Here is a 25,919-nt window from a genome sequence, read left to right as displayed (position 1 = left end):
AATAAATTTTCTTACATTTGTTTTCTAAGAATAACCTTCCTTTATCCTGCATGAGAAAATTATTTTTAATATTAAGACTGTGAGTCAGCAATAAAGTAATCTAGATATTCAGGATAAAAAACTAAGGATTAAAACTAAGCTGTTATAAAACTAAGAATTTCTTGGGAGCCTAATAATGGTAGGAAATCTTTCCATAGGGGTAAGCATTCTGTAGCGAATTTTTACATTGGGCCTGTTGTCCAACCTTGTTTTTCGTTTTTGTTTTTTTAAAAGATTTTCTTTACTTATTTGACAGAGAGAGAGATCACAAGTAGGCAGAATAGCAGACAGAGAGAGAGGGGGAAGCAGGCTCCCTGCTGAGCAGAGAGCCCAATGTGGGGCTCGATCCCAGGAGCCTGAGATCATGACCTGAGCTGAAGGCAGAAGCTTAACACACTGAGGCACCCAGGCACACCATGTCCAACCCTGTTTTAATGGACTCTACAAGAGAAAGAGCTTGCACTCAAATAGGGTAGAAACAGAGTCTTGTATAAGTAACTAACACCAGATTCTATAGGAGTAATACTGTAGGTGGTAGAGATATTTATCTGTTATGACTTTGGCTGTAGCAGGGAGAAATTTAGATATGAAACAGGAAAAAAAAACCCCAAACAGTGACTCCTCTTGAGTTCATAACCATAAGCTCATGTACCATCTATGTGGTTCAAAAAACTTCAAGGCAAAAAACTCCAAGGCAACAATGTAGTCCAGATTTGTGGTGCCGTTATTATTGGACAACATTGACTATAAGTCATAACAGAGTCATACATATTGATAAAATTGTTCAAAACTGTATTATGAAAATTGTATGGAAGCAAATGTGTTAAAATACACCCCACTAAAATCTGTTCTTATCAGTTTAATATGTGATGTATTCTCTACCCAAGGATGATATAGTAAATGGATTTTTGGAACTAGGAAGTAGAATAGGTGCTTGCTCCCTCCACTCCACACATTGACCTAGTACTAGAGTACTTCCAGGAACAGTTCACCCTCTTGGGGAATTAAAAAAAAAATACACCCCACTTAAAAAAAAACAACCCTAAAAGGAATAAGCCAATATTTTACTAGTTGTGTGTTTTGGTAGGCCTCTGAGTGTTTAAGATTGCCTGTTTTTGGATGTTTCAGAATTCTCAACATTTCAAATAAATGAGCACTTATAGTGAAAACAACAACAACAACAACAGCCTTTTTGCAGCTTAGTAGCCACTGAGCATCTAATGCTCAAATAGTATTTCTTCTTTTTTCCTTTTTAATTTTTTAAAAAGATTTTATTTATTTATTTGAGAGGGAGAGAGAGAGAGAGCACAAGTGCACAAGATTGGGGAGAGGGAGAAGCAGACTCCCCACTGAGCGGGGAGCCCAATGCAGGGGCTCTATTCCAGGACACTGGGATCATGACCTGAGAGGAAAGCAGATGCCTAACTGACTGAGCCACCCAGGAATCCTTCAAATACTATTCTTGACAAACTCAAGCATACATATGTTTGATTGCATGGGAGTAATACAATACGCTTTTTTTTGAATTTTCTGACTTGGATTTTGTACTGAACCTATGAGGAGTATACATTGAAAAAGAGAAAAGATAAAAAAGAAGAAAACAACCACTGTGGAATTCCCTTTGTATAATGGAAGAGCCTTTGAAACTTAAAAAAAAAAAAAAATCAAATTATGTAATCTCGTTCAAAAAATTATTGTCATGCATTAGGAGGAGACTCGCTTATGTGAAACACACTGTGTTTTTCCCTCAGGATTTCCAACCTTTGTTCATCATACTAACAATATGGATCTCTAAATATTGTCCAAGAGTATCATAGAGAAGGTTATTATACATGAATTTTATGGTGCTAAATTACGAAATAGGATATTTTCTGAATAAGCAATAACCATTTCTTTTACCTTTGATCCATTTTTGCTTATTTTTATGTGAATTTAGAATTTATATGAACGTGCAAAAGGCCAAAAGGAGACAGGGCAGTTTTGAAGCCCTTTTTATGAAATAAAACTAGGTATCAAGACTTAATATGAAGCTACATAATTAAGACAGTATAGCATGGACACATAATTAGATAAACCAGCCAATGGACTAGAGCCAGAAAAAGACCCGTATGTTTATGGATTTTTGATTTACGATTTAAGTGGTGTGACAGTAGTCCCTCTCTTATCCATGGATTCAGTTACCAGTGGTCAGGTGCTGTCCAGAAGCAGATGGTGATTCTTCTGAGGTATGGTCAGAAGGTCAATAGTAGCCTAATCCTATTTCGTCATTCCCCTCACTTTATGTCATACATAGGCATTTTATCCTCTCATACCATCGTAAGGAAAAGGAGGATGAGTGTAGTACAATAAGACATTTTGAGAGAGAGAGACCACATTCACATATCTTTTATTATAGTATGTTGCATTAGTTATTCTGTTATTAGTTATTGTTGTTAATCTTTTACTGTGCCTAAAGTATAAATTAAACCTTAAAACAGATTATGTATGTATTGGAAAAAACATAGTATCTATAGGTCTCAGTACTATCCCCAAGGTTTCAGGCATCCTTGGGGGTCTTAGAACACTTTTTGCACATAAGGGAAAACAACTGTATAGACAGTGGGGAAGATTATCTTTTTAATAAATTGGCAGGACAGTTGGATATCTGTTTCTGTTTCTCTTTCTCTGTCATACAGAAAGAGAAGATATTTTCAATACATTCATTTGACAAAGTGTCCATATACAGAATTCATAAAGAAGTATAAATTGATGAGGAAAATGTCAAATAATAGAAAAATGGTCCAAAAGAGGATACCTTTGTGGTCATAACTATATGAAGAGATGCGTATTAAAAATTCATCCAGTGTGGTACCACGTACCCACTGGAGTCAAAGTTCGAGCGAGTGACACTAACAGGTGGTAAAGAGGTTGCAGAGTAGGCTTTGTAGAGGTTGAGCTGTGTAGACAGTATCACCAAAATCCCTGTTCTTTTGGCTTCTGCTAAGTCTTGCTTCTGCTAAGTCCTGCTAAGAGGCATCAGCAGGAAGTCAGAGGGTGGAAGAGCCTGAAATCAGGGGTATTTATTTCCTTTACTCATTCCCTGCTAGGTTATATCGATTGGTTGTCTCCTTCTCAAAAAGCCACTGTTTCTATGAAAGGCCCTTATGTATCTTTTCTTTCTAAGTTTTGGCTTCCACTTCCAAGGTCTCCTTTAGGTCAAGGATTGGTAACGACTCCCTGCTATTGTTACCCCCAGAGAACTGTACGTTCTGTAGTTGTTCTTCCTAAATCTTGTCCAAATCTTTGTGAATCACCCTTCATTAAATTCTTTTTTTTTTTTTAAAAGATTTTATTTATTTATTTGACAGAGAGATCACAAGTAGGGAGAGAGGCAGGCAGAGAGAGAGGAGGAAGCAGGCTCCCTGCCGAGCAGAGAGCCCGATGCGGGGCTCGATCCCAGGACTCTGAGATCATGACCCGAGCCGAAGGCAGCGGCTTAACCCACTGAGCCACCCAGGCGCCCCCTTCATTAAATTCTTAATCCAATGCAAATATGTTATCTCCAGCAAGGAGATAACTTTTTTCTTTTTTCTTTTCTTTTCTCTTTCTTTCTTTCTTTCTTTCTTCTTTCTTTTTCTTTTCTTTTCTTTTTTTTTTCTTTTTGGAGAGAAAGAGAGAATAAGCAGGCAGAGCAGTAGGCAGATGGAGTGAGAGAAGCAGGCTTCCTACAGAGAACCCATGTGGGACTCGATCCCAGGACTCTGGAATCATGACCTGAGTCAAAGGCAGATGCCTAACCAACTGAGCCACCCAGGTGGCCCATGACTTTGATAATACTTTTAGGATTAAAAAAAATGAGCCGTGTAGAACATGTTTTTTTTTTCTTTTCAGCCTAACAGAATTCATTGTTTATGCACCACACCCAGTGCTCCATGCAATACGTGTCCTCTATAATACCCACCACCTGGCTCCCCCAACCTCCCACCCCCTGCCCCTTCAAAACCCTCAGGTTGTTTTTCAGAGTCCATAGTCTCTCATGGTTCATCTCCCCTTCCAATTTCCCTCAACTCCCTTCTCCTCTCCATCTCCCTATGTCCTCCATGTTATTTGTTACGCTGCACAAATAAGTGAAACCATATGATACTTGACTCTCTCTGCTTGACTTATTTCACTCAGCATAATCTCTTCCAGTCCCGTCCATGTTGCTACAAAAGTTGGGTATTCATCCTTTCTGATGGAGGCATAATACTCCATAGTGTATATGGACCACATCTTCCTTATCCATTCGTCCGTTGAAGGGCATCTTGGTTCTTTCCACAGTTTGGCGACCGTGGCCATTGCTGCTATAAACATTGGGGTACAGATGGCCCTTCTTTTCACTACATCTGTATCTTTGGGGTAAATACCCAGTAGTGCAATTGCAGGGTCATAGGGAAGCTCTATTTTTAATTTCTTGAGGAATCTCCACACTGTTCTCCAAAGTGGCTGCACCAACTTGCATTCCCAAGAACATGGTTTTTATAACCTTGACACGATTGACTTTTTTGTCTGGCTAATTATTCATTGTCAGGGGCTCTCCTATATAATGTTGAATGTTTAGCCGCAGCCCAGGCCTCTACTCACTAAATACCAGTAATGCTCCTGCAGTGAGGATAATTTAAAATGTCTCCAGACATTGCCAGATATCCCTTTGGGGGCCAAACTGTCCTTTGTTAAGAATCACTGCTCAAGGGGCGCCTGGGTGGCTCAGTGGGTTAAGCCTCTGCCTTTGGCTCAGATCATGATCTCGGGGTCCTGGGATTGAGTCCTACATCGGGCTTTCTGCTTGGCAGAGAGCCTGCTTCCTCCTCTCTCTCTCTGCCTGCCTCTCTGCCTACTTGTGCTCTCTCTCTGTCAAATAAATAAATAAAATCTTAAAAAAAAATTCATTCACCAAGTGCATTTATACATAGACAAAAATCTAGATGGATAGGCCCTGAAACTGTTTATTTTGGTTCTTGCCATGTGATAGAATTTTGTATGCTCCTGTTTTCCTCTGAAAATTTTTTTACATGTTTTCTTAGTTTTTTGTTTTTGTTTTTTTTTACATTGAATATATGGGATTACCCTAGAGGAGGTAATGGTTGATTTAGACCGATAGATATACATGGAAAAGTGTTTCAGAAAGAAGGGGTAGCATAGATGCTATAGCACAGGTGAAGAAAGGTTAAACTCCTTTTTTTTTTCTTAAAGGTTTGAAATTGAAATTGAACCCATTTTTGCAAGTTTGGCCTTATATGATGTCAAGGAAAAGAAAAAGGTAAGGGTATATTGTTTGAATATAGTCTTTTGTCACAATTCTAGGTTTCAGAAACTTGTTTTTAATTTGTTTTGTAAGATAATTTAAATTTTTTTGAGAATTGTTTAACATATCTTTTAAGAAGAAAATAGAATTTAATTTATTGAGACTTGTTAAATATTTTCTGAGTATAAAATAGTTTAGTTGATAACCTAGTTTTTATTTAAAGGAGAGAGTTTCAAAAAGAGGTAGCAGAAGCAGCTTTCTTTTGGTTTAAGAAAAATTTAATATAAGAAAAGCATTTTAGGCAACAATGTATAAAGGATTAGAATCATTAGGAATTTTGGTTGATGTAATTTTAAAATTCACTAGCTAAAAGATCATTTACGTGTGCTTGAAATATTTTGTCTTAAATACTGCTTTAGTTTTACCATCATATCTTTATTACCTTTAGGAGTTTTTCCAGGGGGCTATCTCATACTGCTTTTCTTTTTTTTTTCTTTTTTTAAGATTTTATTTATTTGAGAGAGAAAGTAGGAGAGCGAGTGAGCAGAGGGGAGAGGTGGAGGGAGAGGGAGAAGCAGGCTCCAGGCTGAACAGGGAACCCAGTGTGGGGCTCACTGCTAGGATCCCAAGATCATGACCTGAGCCTAAGGCAGATGCTTAACTGACTGAGCCACCCAGGCACCCCTCATACAGCATTTATTAACTTATATTGTAAGGCTCCTTAATGTGTAGTAGCAACTAAGTACTTTCAATGACCTCTGCTGTCAATATATTAGAAATTTCTGCATTGGAATTCTGCTCTAGCAGCTTGTATTTGCTATATCAAATCTGCTAAAATATTATTTATATAATTTTTTAAAGACTCAATTTGAGGTAATTCATCTTAGTAATTTCTTTGTGTACTTTACTACAAGTTACATTTCTAATAAAAAAGGTTGGGGATATAGTTGTTTAGAATATGTTTCTTCTATATATTCCAGATAGTTTGTATATTTCTTTTTGCTTTGATTTAGACATGTAAAGATTGGTCATTGAAATATATAATAAATTTTATATTAGTATAATGTTCTAATATCTATAGTGTTTTAAGACTATGTTTGATTTTTGTAAAATGTACATATTTTAAATATAATATATGAATTTTTTTTTAGATTTCAGAAAACTTTTATTTTGACCTTAATTCTGAGCAGATGAAAGGGTTATTACGTCCCCATGTACCACCTGCTGCCATTACCACCTTGGCAAGATCAGCTATTTTTTCTATCACTTATCCTTCACAAGATGTTTTTCTTGTAATAAAGGTGAGAATAATGTTAAATATATTAGTTTGTGTAGTGTCTGTATATTTGTCTTTCTATTAATAACGCAAGCTTTTTAGGGGCAAAGATTTTTATCTTTATTTTTTCATCTTAATATTTATTAACACCATATTGGATGTGCACTATAGGTGCTTCCTAAGTTTTTTTTGAGTGGGAGCTCTATTAGGATTCTCCAGAGAAACAGATCAGTAGGATGGAGACACACACACACACACACACACACACACACACACACACACACTCAGAAAGAGAGAGAGATTGATTTTAAGGAATTGGCTCATGTATTTCTGAGGGCTGGCAAATTTGAGCTGTGTCAGGCAAGGTGGTAGGCTGGCGTTCAGGTAAGAGTTGATATTGTAGTCTTTTTTTTTTTTTTTTTCTAAAATTTTATTTATTTATTTGAGGGAGAGAGTGACAGAGCACAGAGGGAGTGTGGGAGGGAGAAGCAGACTCCCTGCTGAGCAGGGAGCCCGAATGGGACTCGATCCCAGGACCCTGGGATCTTGATCTGAGCTGAAAGCAAAACCTTAACTGACTGAGCCACCTAGGCACCCCTGTTACTGTAGTTCTGAGTCTGAATTCTCCAGGGCAGCAGACTGGAGATTCAGGCAGTGCCTCTTTTTTTTAAGATTTTATTTATTTATTTGACAGACAGAGATCACAAGTAGGCAGAGAGGCAGGCAGAGAGAGAGAGAGAGAGAGAGGAGGAAGCAGGCTCCCTGCTAAGCAGAGAGCCAGATGTGGGGTTCGATCCCAGGACCTTGAGATCAGGACCTGAGCCAAAGGTAGAAGCTTTAACCTACTGAGCCACCCAGGTGCCCCCAGGCAGTGCCTCTTTGTTGCAGTCTTGAGAATTATTTCTTTGGGAAACCTCAGTCTTTGTTTTTAAGGTCTTTTAATTGGATGAGGCCCACCCATATTGTGGAGAAAGTAGTCCACTTTATTCTACTGATTTAAATGCTAATCACCTCTAAAAAAAATACCTTCACAGCAACATGTAGATTGTCAAATAACTGGGCATGAAAACCTAGCCAAGCTGGCATATAAAATTAACTGTCATAGGAACCTTACTGTGATTTTATCACTCAGTGTTTATATTATATAAATATGAATATCTAAATTATCAAGGTTATGGAGCAGTATGATTTGATTTTCAGCCAGTTAAGAATTAGAATTACAAACATGAGGGGGGAAATAGAGAGAAGCAAACCATCGGACAGACTCAACTATAGAGAATAAACTGAGGGTTCCTGGATTTGAGGTGGGCAGGGGAATGGTTTAAATGGGTGATGGATATTAAGGAGGCACTGGATGAGCACTGGGTGTTGTATATAAGTGGAGAATCACTAGATTCTACTCCTGAAACTACTCTTACATTATATATTAACTAACCGGAGTATAAATAAAAACTTAGAAAGATAAAAACAAAAACAAAAATAAAAAAAAAAGAATAAGGATTACAAATTGTAAAATCTCTCTGTTACTAAGCTGTTTAGCTTAGGATAACTTGAAGAATCATTTACCATAACTTGACCTTGACTTGAGAGAAGCCTAAAATATATTCCTTAATCATTTATCTTTATTTATATAAAATTATCATAAAAGGTAATGAATTTTACAATAAGGTTATAAAGTGGATTGTCATGAAATGAATCCTGTTTACCCACAGGAATAATGTCCTAATTTGTGGACACATTGCTATGAATTCAGGTTAAAATAGGTCTTAGCTACAATGAACAGTCAATCCTAGAAGCAAATATTTAGCAGCACTAGTCTTTTTTAGAGAATAAAAACAAAGCTCATTGAAAGAAACCTGCAAATAGATGAAAAAAAAAACAACAACTTGGGTTTACAGTAAGGTAACTGTAACAAAATAAGCTTAAAATTATTTTAATTAAATTTTTTAATGAAGTATGATAAAAGTCATAAATGTATGGCTTAATGAACTATCCCCAAATAAATACATTATGTTACCACCCACCCAGGTTAAGAAACAAAATGTTAACCAGAATCCCAGAAACTGCCCATATACTGTTTACTACTCCTTTTCTTCTCCCCCAAAAGTATTCGCTTGTTTTTGAACACTGTGTTAATAGGATCCAAGGGTATTTTTATTTTGTGACTTGCTACTTGTTCATGTGATTAATCTTACTGCTCTATGCAGCAATTTTTATTTTTTAAAAGATTTTATTTATTTTAGAGAGAGGGAGAGAGTGTGTATGTGAGAGTTGCAGAAGGAACAAAGGGAGAGAGAGAGAGAATCCCAAGCAGATACTTCACTGAAGGTGGAGCCCAGCACGGGGCTTGATACAACAACTTCAAGATCATGACCCAATGGAAACCAAGAGTCTGATGCCTAACCAGCTGAGCCCCCCCAGGCGCCCCGTGCCCCAGTTTTAAAATTCATTTACATTGCTGTATAGTATTATATGACTATATCATAATTCTCTTCACTGGTGATAGACATTTTGGTTAATTTAATTTTGTGGTTTTTATCAGTAATTCTGTAAACATTTGCATTTCATGAGGATAGACATGTATTCATTTCCGTTTAGTTTATTCTTGGGAGTAGAATTGCCAAGTCATAGAATATTTGTATGTCGGCTTTGGTAGATGCTATCAAATGGATTTCCAAAGTATCTGTGATAAATTGCATTCCCACCAGCAGTGAATAAGTTTCAGTTAGTTACACTTGCTACTTACCAGGTTTTTTAAAATACTGAGATATAAACTATCTACAGTAAGATCTTTGTAGTATACAAATCTGGAGTAAACAGTTGGGTAAATTCTTCCACATGTATGCATCTGTATAATCACTCCTCAGCTCAAGACATACGGTATTTCTGTTACCTCATTACTCTGGAGGGTTCTTGTGTTTCTCTTTCTAGTGACTACCCCTGCCCTTCCACCAGATAACTAGTATTCTAACTTCTGTCACCATTGCTGGCTTTTCTTCTTGAAGTTCACGTGAAAGGAATCGTATCTTACGCAGGCTTTTGTGTCTGGCTTTTCATTCAATATGATGTCTGGGAGAGTCCTCCATATTATGTGCAGCATTAATTTGTTCTTTTATGTATGTTGTCATGTCATACTCTTTCGCATGATTAAAATGGTTTATTCATCCTTATTTGGCCCAAAAAATAATCTCTCTCACACTTTCCTGATACCTTTAGACATATCTTGCCAACAGATGCACAAAATAAATGGAGGTAAAGCACAGATACTCGCTGACACAGTTCAAAGCTATGGCAGCTTGATGCTGAGATGCTGAGTGGAGTGTCCAGGGAGGGAGCTGGAAAGCCCCACTCTTGCTCCTCAGGGTGTGTGCTGCCTGTATATCTGGCAACTGCAAAGCAAATGTTGAATGTTATTTTTACTTTTTGCCTTTTTTTATAGAAGTGAAACTCTTTCAGTTAGCAAAAGCAACTATTAATACAGGTCTTCTGTAGAAGCAGAGTGGCGTAATGTATGCTTCCTTTCCTTTTGATATTATTGTAAATGAAATTGTTAATTTCCTTCTTGAATTGTTCATTATTAGTGTATAGAGATACAAATGGTTTCTGTGTTTTGATTTTGTATCCTCCAGCTTTGCTCTATTTGTTAGTTTAACCATTTGTTTGTGTGTGTGTGTGTGTGTGTGTGTGTGTGAGTGTGTGATATTAGGATTTTCTGAATAAAGGATCCTATCTGTAAACAGGGACAATTTTACTTTTCCTTTCAAATTTGGACTCATTTTTTTCTCTTTTTCTTCCTTATTTTCTGGCTCAGACTTCCAGTATTTTGTTTAATTGAATTGGCAAAAGTGAGCATCCTTATCTTGCTCCTGATGTAAGAGGAACAACTTCACCATTGAATATCATTTTAGCTGTGGTGTTTCCATATATGGCCTTTATTATGTTGAGGTAGTTTTTTTTTTTTTTATTGCTAGTTTGTTGAGTATTCCTAGTGTGAAAGGGTGTTGGATTTTGCCTGATTATTTTTTTTTTATCAACTGAGATGATCGTGTGTTTTTTTTTTCTGTCATTCTGTTAGTGTAGTGCATTATGTTGATTGATTTTCTTATATTGAACCATCCTTGCATTCCAGGCTGATTGCTTTTTTCCCCCCTTTTCTTTCTTTTTATTTCCCTTTGTTTTTTCTTTTTTCTTTTTTTTTTTTTTTTGGCTTAATTAGTCTTTACTTTTTTTTCTTTGACAGCTAGAAAAAGTCCTACAGCAGGGTGACATCGGAGAGTGTGCAGAGCCATACATGATTTTCAAAGAAGCAGATGCCACAAAGGTAGACTATCATGCTTCTCATTTTTTCCACCTTTATAGTCATATAGTCCTTCCCCATTTTCCCCAAATCTCCTGAGTCCAACCCTAAACATCCTCAGATTTCCCAAGTTTTTATTTGGGAGAATACTATACAAAGCATATTAAGGAATTTCACTACTAATTCATCATTTCCTATTGGCCTACCCACTTTTTTACTTTCTTCTTTATTTCCTTTGTCACCTAGCTTATATCATATGCTGTTATTATTATTATTATTATTATTTTATTTTATTTATTTTTTGGTCTTAGAGGGGGGTTGGCTAGGGACAAATGGAGTGAGAGAATCTCAAGCAAGCTTTATGCCCAGTATGGAACCCAATGTGGGCTCAGTCTTACAACCCTGAGATCATGACCTGAGCTGAAATACAGAGTCAGATACTTAATCGACTGAGCCACCAGGTACCCTTATGCTGTGTTGTTATTTAAAATCTCTGTTACCTGCAAACTAATTTACTCTTTGTTTTTTTTTTTCTTGGAGAGAACGAAGTTAATATAGTTTAATTCCTAAATAATGAAAATTTTCAAAAGTAGTGATATTTTTATAAAATAGTGGTATTGATAGTAAAACTTTTCATAGCAAGACACCAGTATTCTGGAGCTCTGTCTAGTTGCAGATAATTAAGGAATATGGTAAAAATAGAAAATGCAATTTGTTTTGCCATCAGACCACTATGTTGTAGAATTTGAATCAATTTATAAAACAAGAGTAATTTATATTAAAGTTGGTACCAAATTTCGGATACCCTGAATTAGCCACAAGAATAACAGATGAGGGGAGCCTGGGTGGCTCAGACAGTTAAGCGTCTGCCTTCGGCTCAAGTCATGATCCTGGGAATCCTGGGATCAAGTCCCACATTGGGCTCCTTGCTCAGTGGGGAGCCTGCTTTTCCTTCTCTCGGCTCCTGTTCTCTCTGTCTCTCCGTCTCTCTCCAATAAATAAACAAAATCTCTTAAGTAATAATAAAAAATAAAAAGAATAACAGATGATCTTAGATCTTTGACCGCATGATTTAATAGTTGGAATAGCCTGGAGAGTATGCCTGAGGAATACTGGACAAATTACCAAAATCTAAAATATGCTTTGCTTTCTGTCTGTGAAATTTATAATAAGAACTGAGACTTTTCTGCTAATCACGGTTGACTTGGGTACATGATAATGTTCTCTTATCCCTGGCTGGCTGGTTGAAATCAGGGTTAATGTATGCTGGCTTTCCCCAGGTTGTCATTTTTTAAATTTAATTTCCTGTTTTATGGAGCTCATAGTTATAATAGCACCCTATTACATATGTATATAAGCTCATAGAATCAAGTACACTGGATATCTAGTCTCTAAAGCAAGATTCTATTTTGGAGGTATAATAGGAAGAAACAGTGCTACCATTTAGTTATCCTTCCCTCTTTTCCCAGACCTGAGTCTCAAGATAGGACTGTGGTAGAGTATACATCCTATATGGAAAGAGCATATAAGATATTTGGTGTAGGTTTTTACTCTTAGACCATTGGTTGGCTATCACAGGCCCCCTTAGTGTTTGTGTCAGGGGCAGCCTAAAAGTTGGGCCAGCTTCAGGATATCTTCCTGAAAGGCACATACTGTTTGGACCATCAGTCTGTTTCTGGGGTTTGGTCCCTTTGTAATAATTTTTTCTTTGCTTCTCTTACTACAATTCTTGGCTTATTAGCCTGTCTGCGCTCCCCAGTCTCACCATACCTTACTCCTTTTCTTTCCATAAATTAAAGATTAGTTCCAAATGGCTCAACTGCTTCCATCTTTTTCATAATAATAAAAATTTAGTAAGTCCATAACCTTGAATTATTTTATAGTTAGCAGTTACTGAGTAGAACATGGTTATACTTCTTTTCATAAAATGGTACTTGTAATACATAAACATGTTTGGCACTTGCTCTCCTTTCTCTCCTAGGAACAAGGTGAGATAATCACAAAGAGAAATTTAAAAGACTTACTCTACATATACATTTATAGAATGGGTCGAAATTATTCAGTGGTTAAGATAAATAGTGTATACCTCTGAAAGGTATAAATTATTTTTCCATTTTTTTATAAAGAAGGTTTTATTTATTTGCGAGAGAGTCAGCAAGAGAGACAGCACTTGAGCAGGGGCAGAGAAAGGGAGAAGTAGACTCCCCACTGAGCAGGGAGCCCACAGTGGGGCTAAGTCCTAGGACCCTGGGTTCATAACCTGAGCTGAAGGCAGACTCTTAATTTACTGAGCCACCCAGGCACCCCTATTTTTCCATTTTTGTTGAGAATGGAGAATTCTTACCCCATCTTCATATGTATTATGAAGTAGTCTTTAATTCATTTCTTTTGAGCATAATTACATAATGTATAAAGTTTTGTTTTGCAGAATAAGGAAAAATTGGAGAAGCTGAGAAGTCAAGCCGATCAGTTTTGTCAAAGACTTGGGAAATATCGCATGCCTTTTGCTTGGACTGCAATCCATTTAATGAATATTGTTAGCAGTGCGGGGAGTTTGGAAAGAGATTCTACAGAGGTGGAAATAAGCACTGGAGGTAAGAGTGTTTTATATAAAATATTCCTAAATGTATAACTTTTTCTTTTTTCTATATAGGCTTGTTTTATTTGTAGACCTTGCAGTGTTCTGAAGCATGAAAAGGTTTTCTTTTTTTGCTTTTTCTCCCCACAGTTTTATTGAGATGTACTTTATATACCACACAATTTACCCATTTAAAGTGTATAATTTTTTTTTTTTTTTTTTTTTTTTTTTTTTGATTCATAAGGTTCTGCAACCATCACCACAGTCTAATTTTGGAACACTTTTGTACTCATTAGCAGTAACTCCATTCTCTCCCAGTCCCCAAACCCAACCCTAAATAACTTGAGAACTCCTTACTCTGGATGGATATGCTTATGCTGGACATTTCATATCAGTACAGTTATACAATATGTAGTCTTTGCATGACTAGTCCTTTCACGTAGCATAATGTTTTAAAAGTTCATCTGTGTTGTAGCACATCAGTATAATTTCTTTTTATTGCCAAATAATAGTGCATCATGTGGATATACCACATTTTATTAATCCATTCATCCGTTGATGCACATTTGGGTTGTTTATGTGTTTGTACTTTTTGTTTAATATGAATAATGCTGCAGTTAAAGTTCATGTACAAGCTTTTGTGTGGACATGTTTTCATTTCTTTATATACTAGAAATCGTCGGATCAATGATAATTCTGTATTTCACCTTTTTTTTTTTTAAAGATTTTATTTATTTGACAGACAGAGATCACAAGTAGGCAGAGAGGCAGGCAGGGGTCGGGGGGAGGCAGGCTTCCTGCTGAGCAGAGAGCCCCATGTGGGGCTCGATCCCAGGACCCTGAGATCATGACCGAAGCCGAAGGCAGAGCCTTCAACCCACTGAGCCACCCAGGCGCCCATGTATTTCACCTTTTGATAAACTGCCAGGCTGTTTTCCAATGTTTCTGCAACCTTAAAAATTGTACTAGCAGTGTGTGAAGGCTCCAATTTCTCCATATCTCTACCAACACTTTTATTATCTGGCCCTTTGATTGCAGCAATCCTAGTGCAAGTAAAGAGGGTTGTCATTGTAGTTTAGATTTGCCTTTCCTTGATAGTTAATGACCTTGAGTGTTATTTTTTGCGCTGGCTATTTGTATATTTTCTGTGGAGAAAGATGTAGTCCTATCCTTTGCCCTTTTTAAAAAAATGTCTGTTTTGTCTTGTTATCTAGTGGATGCTCATTTTTTATGTGGCTCTTTTATATTCTTGTCATAGAGTTGTAAGAATTCTTTAGGTATTCTGGATACAAATCTTTTCTCTAATTAAGGACTTGCAGACATTTTCTCCCAGACTGTGGGGTTTTTTTTTTTTTGTTGTTGTTGTTTGTTTGTTTGTTTTTTACTTTTTTGATGGTATTGTCTGCAGCACAGATATTTTAAATTTTGATGAATTTCCATTTCTCTGTTCTTTTGTTGCTTGTGCTTTTGGAGTTATATCTAAGAAAGTATTACCTAACCCAATATCAGGAAGATCTACCTGTATGTTTTTTTGTCTAAGAGTTTAAAGGTGTAACTCTTACATTTGGGTATAATTCATTTCCAGTTACTTTTTATACATGGTAAGAGGTAGAGGTCCAACGTTATTCTTTTTATGTAGGTAATGAGTTGTCCCAACACCCATTTGCTAAGACTGTTCTTTCTCCAGCAAATGGTCTTGCTATTCTTGTTAAAAATCAGTTCATGATGGATATGTGGGTTTAATTCTGGACTCTCAATTCTATTCAATTGATTTATATGTCTAAGCTTATGGTAATACTATTCCATCTTGATTATTTTAGCTTTGCAGTAATTTTTGAAAGTGGAGAGAGTGGCCCTCCAACTTTATTATCTTTTTTAAAGATTTTGTGTGTGTATGCCTATTCTGGACCCTTGTAGTGTCATATGAAGTTTAGGATCAGCTGTTGATTTCTGCACAAAGGCAGCTGGAAGATTGATAGGCATTACATCGAGTCTGTAAATCAATTTGGGGACTATTAAGTCTTCCAGTTCATGGAATGTTTTTCCATTTATTTAGATCTTAATATTTTTTCCAGCATTTTATAGTTTTCAGTGTACAAGTCTTGTCCTTTTTCTGTTAAATGGATACCCAAATATTTTAGTTTTTTATGCTGTTTTAAATGGAAATGTTCTCTTAATTTCATTTTTAGAATGTTCATTTCTTGTGTATAGAATATTGACTTGAATATTGATTGACTTGAATATTGATCTTGTACTTTGAAACTATTTGAACATGTTTATTAATTAGTTTTTTTTTTTCTCTTCTGGATTCTTTAGGATTTTTCTCTATACAAGATCATGTCATCTGCAAATAACAAAAAGGTTTACTGTTTCTTTTTCAGTCTGGATGTCTTTTATTTCTTTTTTCTTTTTTAATGATCTTAACTAGACTCTTCTATACAATATTAAAGTGGGAAGAGTGGATATCCTCTTCTTGTTCCTGACCTTGGGGGGTAATGCATTCAGTCTTTTATTATCAAGTATGATACTTGATAGATACTTTATAGATATAATTCAGTAGATTGGTGAAATTCCGTTCTATGCCTGACTTTTTGAGTGTTTTTATCATGAAAGAATGTTGGATTTTGTTAAATGCTTTTTCTGCCTCTGGGTTGACTTGTATGGTTTTTGTCTTCTATTCTTTAAGTAGGGTGTATTGCATTATTTGATTGGGTTTTGGGTGTTAAACTAATCTTACATTTCTGGGAGAAATCCCACTTGGTCATGGTATGCAAGTTTTTTGCAGATGTTAGAATATGTTTCTCAATATTTTGTTTAATATTTTTCTTCTATATTTATAAGGGATATTGGCCTGCAGTTTTTCTTTCTTATGACATCTCTGTCTGGTTTTAGTATTAAAGTAACACTGTCCTCACAGAATGAGTTGTGAATTATTGCTTTGGTTTTTGGAGGGTTTTGTGAAGGATTGGTATTTGGTTTTTGAAAAATTGGAAGAATTCACTAGTGAAGTCATCTTGGCTCTGCCTTTTCGTGGTAAATTTTTTCTGAACTAATTAGATCTTTTTATATTTTCTGCTTCACCTTTAATCAGTTTCAGTACTGTATTTCTTTCTAGAAGTTGGTTCATGTTGTGTAAGTTATCTTATTGTTGACCTACAGTTGTTCATAATATTGTAATATAATCCCTTTTCTCTCTAAGAGCTGTAATGATGTCTCCTCATTCATTCCTGATTTTAGTAATGTGAGCCTTTCCTATTTTTTTAATTATCCATTTAGCTAACATTTTTAAAATTTTCTTTTAGAAGATCCAGTTTTTGGTTTCATTGATGTGTTTCTAGTTTCTATTTCATTTATCGCCATTCAGCTGTTGTCATTTTTGTTTTTTAGGATCTTATTTTTTTTATTCAACAGAGAGAGGATGAGAGAGCACAAGCAGGGGGAGGGGCAGAGGGAGAAGCAGACTCTCCACGGAGCAGGGAGCCTGATCAATCCTAGGACCCCACATCATGACGTAAGCCGAAGGCAGATGCTTAACTGACGGAGCCACCCAGGCGTCCCTCAGCTTTTTTTTTTTTTTTTTTTTTGAGTCCTTTCTCATGCTTGCTTTGGTCTTAGTTTTCCTTTTTTCTTGTTTCTTTTTTTTTTTTTTTAAGATTTTATTTATTAATTTGACAGAGAAAGAGATCACAAGTAGGCAGAGCAGCAGACAGAGAGAAAGAGGGGGAAGCAGGCTCCCCGTTGACAGAGCGCCCAATGTAGGGCTCGATCCCAAGACCTTGAGACCTGAGCCGAAGGCAGAGGCTTAAACCACTGAGCCACCCAGGCACCCTTTTTTCTTGTTTCTTAAAATGTAGGGTTAAATTACTGATTTGAGAGCTTTCTTCTTCTTTTTTTTTAATACAGACATTTATAGATACATATTTTCCTCTGAGCAGTTTCAGTGATATCCCATATGTCTTGGGATATTGTGTTTTCATTTTCATACATCTTAACTATTTCCTGATTTCCCTTGTTATTTCCTCTTTGACCCATTGGTTATTTGAGAGTTTGCGGTAACTTCTACATGTTTATGAATTTCCCAAATTTTCTTCTGTTACTCATTTATAGTTTGATTTCATTGTTGTTGAACATATTTTGTGTAATTTCAGACCTTTTGAATTTATTGTATTTTGTCTTATGGCTTAGTCTGCCTTGGAGAATGTCCTGTGTGCACTTGAGAAGGGCATGTATTCTGCTTTTCCTTGCTGATATGTTGTATAGATGTCTGTAATGTCTAGTTTGTTTAAGGTCTTCTGTTTCCTTGTTGATCTGCAACATAGCTGTTCATTTGGTTTTGAATAATGGTGTTGTGTAAGGACTTGGAATTAAAATTCTGTTTTGAATTCAAATTCAAGTTACGGACTATTACATGGTTACTAAAATTTTTATCTTGTGAATATTTCCCAGCAAATACATAGTTCCTCTGTAGCTGCTCATCATAGCTCATCTTTGGTTATATACATAATTATAGCATAGTAGAGACTTTTTTTTACACTAGAGAAATTTTAAAAAGAGAACCAGAAGATTTAGGTATAGTGCTTTCTTACTGATCTCTCCAGAAGTGAAATTCTTTTTTTTTTTTTTTTTTAAAGCTCTATTTATTTATTTGAGAGAGAGAGAGTGAGCACAGGGGAGAGAGAGAGACAGTCTTAAGCAGACTCTGCGCTGAGTGTGGAACCTGACTCAGGGCTCAGTGTCACAAACCTGAGATCATGACCTGAACCAAAACCAAGAGTCAGATGTTTAGCTGACTGTGCCACCCACTCTCTGGAAGTGAAGCTCCTTCTACAATTAGTATGCTGAATTTTCAACTTTTAATGATTTTTCCCCCTGTGTTTGGAAAGCTGCTTTAAAACAAGTTTTAAATATTATGAAAATGAATATCATGCTTTTTCCCCCCCTTCGTAGAACGAAAAGGGTCTTGGTCAGAGAGGAGGAATTCTAGTATTGTTGGCAGACGATCACTCGAAAGGACAACAAGTGGAGATGACGCTTGTAACCTGACCAGCTTTCGACCTGCTACTCTCACAGTGACAAATTTTTTTAAGCAGGTATTATTCTGTCATGTAGGAATTCTAGGGGTCTATTTGTATGTGAAATTTTTTTATTTTCAGAAAAATTGTAATGGTACATGTACATGCAGTGTTTGTGATTTTGAGAAATTTTAAACTTTCAAGAATAAGAAGTATTAGAATAAAATAATCGTATGCCTGTTGTATAATTATATTTATTTAACTGTTATAGTAATAATGCATCAAAATCTATCCTCCACATTTATATCCTATTTCTCAATTGTAATGTTTTAACTTTTAAACATTTAGGGTATATGAATTTTTTCAGTCAGTGATTGTGTGGTTGTATCTCTCTTCCCCATCCAGGTTTTTTTTGGTTGAATTTACCACATCAGTGCTATATGGAATAGGACTTTCAGGCCTTTGTAGTGCATTTTTGTGCTAAAATGTAATCAACATTATTTTTATAGGTGCATTTATAGGTCCAAGAAGTTCTTGATCAAATATTTTATTCTTTTCAAATATGTTCTCTGTACTTTAAATCATGAATCAAATCAGGAGTTTTCAAATGCTGGTCATGATCCATTAACAGTAATGGAAATGTAATAGATAAGGTTATACATCAGGTTAAAAACAAACAAACACAGTAGAATAGAAAAATAATAGTGCATTGCACATAGCGAGGTTAAATGTTCCTTCAGTGAGATTTTTTCTCCCTAATTTTTGCATGAGTATATGCACATATGCATGTCCATACTGGGTTTTGATACAAAATGAATTGGTACCGTGTATATGTTTTGGAACAGAAGAAGGGGAAGTGCTAAATATTGTCCAAGAATTCCTTCTTTTGAGGTCTTATTCTAAATAAGAGGAGGAAATCCTGGCCTACTGACATCTTATAACTTGAAAGAGTAAAGTAGCTGAGAATTGTCTAAAGTGGTAAGGGTCTTTTTATTATGGGCGATAGAACAAGAAAGAGTCTAGAAAAGGCCACAGTGTTATTTGGATGAAGTGATAGGCCAAATAAAGCTACAGGAACTGGGCAGTAGATTTTCGTGATACAGTGATTCAGCCTTGCAGCTATGACATTTTTCTCTCTTTCTACTTCTTCAAGCACTATATCACTTCTGCACTATTTCCCAATTCTTTTTTCATTTCTTCAGCCTACTTTATTATTGAACTGGTATTGTAACCTTAAATCACCAAGTCATCCATCCACCCACCTACCTATTGATCCAACAGTTTCTGAGTGATCAGCATGTACTGAGTATCAGTACACCCACCTACCTGTTTATCCAGCGAATATTTTTTGAGCATTCACCATGTACTGGATACTATGTTGGAGACTGGTAGCTGGAAGCTAGCACAAAGTGATTGTGAAAACTTCAAATGAATGATGATTGGAAACATCAACAATAGAAACCATTTATTAGTTTGTTTGTTTATTTTAATGAAAAACATTTATACTTTGTACAGTGTATTTTTAAAAATTATTAGCATGTATAATTTTTAAAAGTATTTTTAAATAGCTAGGATACTATGCACCAGCCAAATGCAAATTAAGTAAAAAGCAGAGATTATAATTTTAATATAGTAGAATTCAAGGTACAAGTTTCTCCTAAATGAGATACAGAAGGTATTTTTTTAAGTTGATGAGAGATTACTAACCATGATTGGGATGTAATAATCAGCAGTGCTTATATACAGATTTGAAATTGTCAAGTCAAACTTATTAAAAGTACATGGAGATATAAAAACAAAATTAAACCCACCCATTAATTTTTAAGAAATTTATTTGTTGACAGGTATATAAGTTGGATATACAGTGGTGAATACGCAGTGTGGAAGTTGCGGGTGTCAGCTAGGCTCATTCACATTGAGAGATCGACTTCGATTATTTGATCTAGACTAACTTCTCTTGGGAAGACTAACATGACTCAGGTGTCTTCCATGTCTCTCTTCTATTCTCCTCCTCTAGCAGGCTGGCTTGGTCATGTTCTCATCCTAGTGGCAGGAGTTCAACAGAAGGGCGAAACTCAGTTGTGCAAATGTTTATCAGGTCTCTGCGTCACATTTGCTTATTGGCCAAGACAAGTCACAGGGCCAAGCGGGGGGGGTGGGAATTGTGTCTCACCCAACAAAAGGCATACAGGGAGTAGAGAGTGGAGGCCAATAATAGAATCAATTTAACAGGTTAAGTAGACAGAAATAATTAAGTAGAGATAATCTGAATGTACTGTCAGTTAAGACCATTTAAAGATCTGACAGAAGGAGAGTGTATATTGTTTTAGCAACTGATGGAACATTTACAATAATTAGACCACAGGAAAAAATCTTCATAAAATGAAATTCTCTAATCATGACTTAATAAAACTCAAAACTGTTTATCAAAGTATTAACAAAAACCGTGGATCACTTGGAAATTAAAAATCACATTTCTAAGTAGTGGGATAAAAGAAGATCAATTCTTTACTCCGTTTAGAATGTAAAAGTGAACGAATGGGATATGGCTCAAGATGAGCTCGCAGTAGTAATGTTAAATATGTTCATTAACATACAAAATAAGAAATATATGAACAGGGCTTAAAAACAGTAAGATACCAAGTGCAGGAGGTTTGGATTAATAAACTCCAAAGATTAACTCTTTTTTTTTTTTTTTAAGATTTTATTTATTTGACAGAGATCACAAGTAGGCAGAGAAGTAGGCAGAGAGAGAGGGGGAAGCAGGCTCCCCGCTGAGCAGTGAGCCTAATGTGGGGCTTGATCCCAGGACCCTGAGATCATGACCTGAGCCGAACGCAGAGGCTTTAACCCACTGAGCCACCCAGGTGCCCCCAAAGATTGACTCTTAAATAAAAGAGTAAAATTCTTTTGTAAGAAAGAATATTGAATTGAAAATTTTATATTGATTAGGTATGGTTTGGTTTTTTTGTTTGTTTGCTTGTCTTTTTTCCCATTGATTGAGATTGTGTCACAGTTTTCTTTCTGGTCTTAGTAGCAGGATAATTATTCTTTTCCTTTAGAGTAATTTCTGTAAACATATAAACAAACAAAAGCAGAATCAGACATGTAAATACAGAGAACAAACTGATGGTTGCCAGAGGAGTGAAAGGTTGGGGGATGGGCAAAATGGGTGAAGGGGAGTGGGAGATACAGGCTTCCAGTTACAGAATGAATGGAGTCATGGGACTAAAAGGCACAACGTAATGAGTGCAGTCAATGATATTTTAATGGTGTTGTATAGTAGTAAATGATAGCTAGTAAATGTGAGTGTAGCATAGTGTATAAACGCCTTGAATCACTGTGTGGTACATCTGAAACTCACGTAACATTTGTGTTAACTACACTCAAATGAAAAAATTTTTAAAAAGTACTTGCAATCAGAAAAAGTGTAGTTTTTGTTGCTTCTTATTCTTTTCTTTTTCAAATTTAGCTAATGCTATATATTCTGCATTTGAGAAATTTGGTGATATAAAATTGAAAAGACAAAAACTCAAGTATAAGAAATTTTTAAGACTGTATATAACATATATATATGTTTCTTTTATGTCTATTATTTTTCTTTTTTCCTTTTTCCTCTACCTCTACCTCTAACTTGTATTGATTTTCTGCATTTTAGAGTGTTTTTGTAATACCTTATAACATAAATAATGGGCTATAAGTATATATATAAAATTAAAATGTAGATAATAGTATCATAACTCAATAAAATTTGAAAGCATAAAAAGAAGAAAACAAATCAGCAGGGTAATTATTTTTAATCATAATTATATTAATTTAATCTTACTTTTCTTTCTGGCTAACCTGACAGAAGAGGGTAGGAATATTAATAGGCAATATATATTTATTTTCAATCTACTGTATTTGTTTTATTGAATACTTTTTCCTCAGGAAGGAGACCGCCTAAGTGATGAAGATTTGTACAAATTTCTTGCTGATATGAGAAGGCCATCTTCTGTTTTACGGCGACTAAGACCTATTACAGGTATTTTAAATTTTTGATTAGACATTATTACAACCCTTATCATCACTAATATGTCATATTGTTGGTAATTATATACTTCTTTTTTCACTTCTCTAACCCATATGTCTTTCTTAGCCCAATGCCTGTCAGTCTTCTTTATCTCATTATTCTCTTGTTGTGGTCTTAATAGTTTATACACAAGATTCAGTACTTTTGATAATATGAGTACTGAAATGAGAATGATGAATAATATCAGGACTTAAAATTACTTTTTAGGGGAAAGAGAATGTATGTAGAATGGTAAATATTCAGAAACAAATTCATATTACAATCAGAACAAACCATTCCAGAGTAAAACTGTTTCATTTGTTGTTCCAGAGTAAAAAAGTTTAAATTAAATCACCTTTCAGAATGTTGGCTGAGTCTATGCTAGATCCCTCTTTCTGTTTTTTTTCTTTTGCTTCTTTTTTCTCATTCATTCATTCTATAGGCATTTATTATTTTACATGTACTTATTTCTGTATCAGTAATTAGTAAGTTTGAGACTTGGTAAAATGAAATAATTTAGAGGTCTGAGATTATCGTAATTTCTAGACTTCTTGCAAAAATAGGGTCTAAATCCTTCCAGGAACATTTTTACATGAAGTTTTTCTTACGTTTACATTGTTCTTACATTATGTTTTATATGCAGCTCAGCTGAAGATAGACATTTCTCCTGCACCTGAAAATCCCCATTATTGCTTAACTCCAGAGCTGCTTCAAGTGAAGCTTTACCCAGACAGTAGGGTTAGACCTACCAGAGAAATTTTGGAGTTTCCTGCCAGGGATGTCTATGTTCCAAACACTACTTACAGGTAACACATTTTAATTTTGGAGATTTCTGAAATTAGATACTATATATTCTATCGTTAAAGTGGAACCGGAATGAAACTCTCCAAAAATCCTTTGTAGCTTTGTTATGTAATCCATTTCTTAGTCTGTGGTTTTATTAAGAGTCGTCATGTATTAAACTTACACTGTGTGCCAGGTCAAAGGTCTAATGTTTATTACCTTACATACATTCTTTTATTTAATTCTCACAGCTTGAGGTAGGTATTACCTTCATTTTAAATGTGAATAAAGGGATGGCGAGGTCAAGTATATTTCCCCGTGGTGTAGAGCTAGCCCTGGAATCGTGGGCTGTGAGATTAAAACATTTGAACTCCCAGTTACTGTATTTCCTCAGATGTTATTAGCAGAGTTTAGCATTCCACAGAACCAAATTTATGTGGCTGCACTGTGGCCCAACAACCAATCAACAGTGTTTACTGATCCACTACTCAGAATACTTGACACGAGGCTGTTGGATAGGCTTTCTAGGCTGACCACTCCATAATTCTAAGGGTTCGTTTATTTATACTCCTTATGAATGAAGCCCCTTTATTTGTGAATGCCTAGCCCGTGACTTGACATTGGGATAGCCAGCAGGGCAGCTCAGACATAAGACTCCAGCCCAGCCTTCCCAGCCTAGCACATTTCACCACCAAGTTACCCAGTTTCTAAGGCCAAAATTTTGGAATCAAAGTGATTTCTCTTCTTTTCCTACTCCTCACATTTACTCCTCACACAAGTTTTATAGGCTGTGCTTTCAAAATGTATCCCAAATCCCGTAGTTTTTTCTTTGTCCAAAGACTTTGTTTATATATTTGAGAGAGAGCATGTGTACTGCTTGCACGTGCATGCCAATGGGGGTAGAGGCAAAGGGAGAGGACAAGAAGCAGACTCCTCACTGAGCACAGAGCCCCACATGGGGCTCCATGCAGGGCTCGATGCAGTGCTCAACTAGGCAGAGCTCAATCCCAGGCCCCTGAGATCATGACCTGAGCTGAAATCAGATGCTTAACCAGCTGAGGTTAGGCACCCCAGGCACTGCTTACCTTCTCTACTTTTTTTTTTTTTTTTTTTTTTCAAGATTTTATTTATTTCACAGAGAGACCATGAGAAAGGGAACATGAGCAGGGAGAAGAGGGAGCCCAACGCAGGGCTTGATCCCAGGACTCTGGGATCATGACCTGAGCTGAAGGCAGACACTTAATGACTGAGCCACCCAGGCACCCCCCTTTCTCCACTTAAAAACTCTCGGCAAGTCGCTATCTAGATTAGCACTGTCAAATAGAATTATAATGGGAACTACATTTGGAATTTAAAATTTTATAGTTCCCGCATTAAAAAAATGAAAAGAAACAAGTGAAATTAATTTTATATTATCTAACCTAATACACCTAAAATATTATCATTTCAATGTGTACTAAATGTGAAAAACTGTTGAGATAGTTTACTTTTTCCCTTCCTATAAAACGTCTTCAAAATCAGGTGTGTGTTTTACTTTTAAAGCCCATCTCATTGTCAGATGAGCCACATTTCAAATGCTCAGTTGCTGCATGGGGTTAGATGTTAGCCTATTGGACAGCTTCTGATCTCACATTTTTCTGTACCTTTCTGATTTGATCATCTTCCTTTAACCCCTCCAAAATCAATTCTCAACATTATCACTAGAGAGATTATTTAAATGTTCTCAATCAGATCATTCATTCCTCCATCTAAAACCTCTGGTGAATTCCATCATAAGCAGAAAAAAATGCTTTTTTTAATAACAGTCTATAAGACTCTATATGCTCTGGCCCCTGCCTATATCTAACTTCATATCCTACTCTGCTCATTTCACTTTAGCCTCAGTGGCCTTTTTACTCATCCTTGAACAAACAAAATTTCATTCTCCCTAAGGCTTTTCCATTTGTTCTTCTCTTTGCCTGACATGTTTTCCCCTAGATCTTCATGTGGTTTGGTTCATTATTCAGCCATATGTCTGCTTAAAGGTCATTGCCTCATGAGGCTCCCTCTCATTACCCTCATTAAAAAGATCCACTTCTTCTCTCCAGTTCTTTATCATCATTATTTAGCATCACATTATGTAGTTCATCGTTGTCTAGCATCACATTATGTAGTTATATCATGGGGTTTTTTGGGTCTTTTTTATTAGAATGTAATGACTGTAAAGGGCAGGGACTTGTTTGTTTCCATTATCACTTTATTTCCAGCATCTAGAAGAGGATGCTGCACACAATAAACATTTCTTCATTGAGGTCAGAAATATCAATGGTATGAGAGTGGGATTTAGAGTCATAGAGTTAGGAGTGTGATTTCTGACTCCACTATGCACTATTTGGTGACTTAGGACAAGTTACTTCATATATTGGCCACTCAGTTTTCTTATTAATAAAATGTGAGGTCATAATTATACCTGCCTCCTCTTGTGAGGGTACAGAGTACAAAACACTGCATGTAATTGGCAGTTGGTGTAAGTAAAGTTCTAGAAGTTAGGCTAAGGAAAGTATATATTGCTTCTGAAAGAAATAAGATATTATGAAATTATTCTTCTATAAATTATATTTAAGTACTTACAAGCACATGG

General features: G+C 35.9%; 1 protein-coding gene across 4 annotated transcripts in view; it reads left to right on the top strand.

Moving 5' to 3' along the window:
* The window catches only part of LOC111143676 (dedicator of cytokinesis 7), a 224,750-nt gene that overhangs the window by 50,716 nt on the left and 148,115 nt on the right, over nucleotides 1-25,919 (top strand). For all 4 annotated transcript variants that reach the window (XM_022497507.1, XM_022497506.1, XM_022497505.1 and 1 more), the window contains exons 8-14: nucleotides 5,251-5,317; nucleotides 6,454-6,603; nucleotides 10,819-10,899; nucleotides 13,304-13,469; nucleotides 18,401-18,543; nucleotides 22,396-22,489; nucleotides 23,160-23,322. In XM_022497507.1, the coding sequence (XP_022353215.1) occupies nucleotides 5,251-5,317; nucleotides 6,454-6,603; nucleotides 10,819-10,899; nucleotides 13,304-13,469; nucleotides 18,401-18,543; nucleotides 22,396-22,489; nucleotides 23,160-23,322 (864 nt within the window). The remainder of the gene's footprint in view (nucleotides 1-5,250; nucleotides 5,318-6,453; nucleotides 6,604-10,818; nucleotides 10,900-13,303; nucleotides 13,470-18,400; nucleotides 18,544-22,395; nucleotides 22,490-23,159; nucleotides 23,323-25,919) is intronic.

Source organism: Enhydra lutris, unplaced genomic scaffold (assembly GCF_002288905.1).
Source record: "Enhydra lutris kenyoni isolate GAN:26980312 unplaced genomic scaffold, ASM228890v2 scaffoldscaffold9, whole genome shotgun sequence".
Classification (NCBI taxonomy): Eukaryota; Metazoa; Chordata; class Mammalia; order Carnivora; family Mustelidae; genus Enhydra; species Enhydra lutris.
This window is presented reverse-complemented; position numbering and strand designations above follow the sequence as displayed.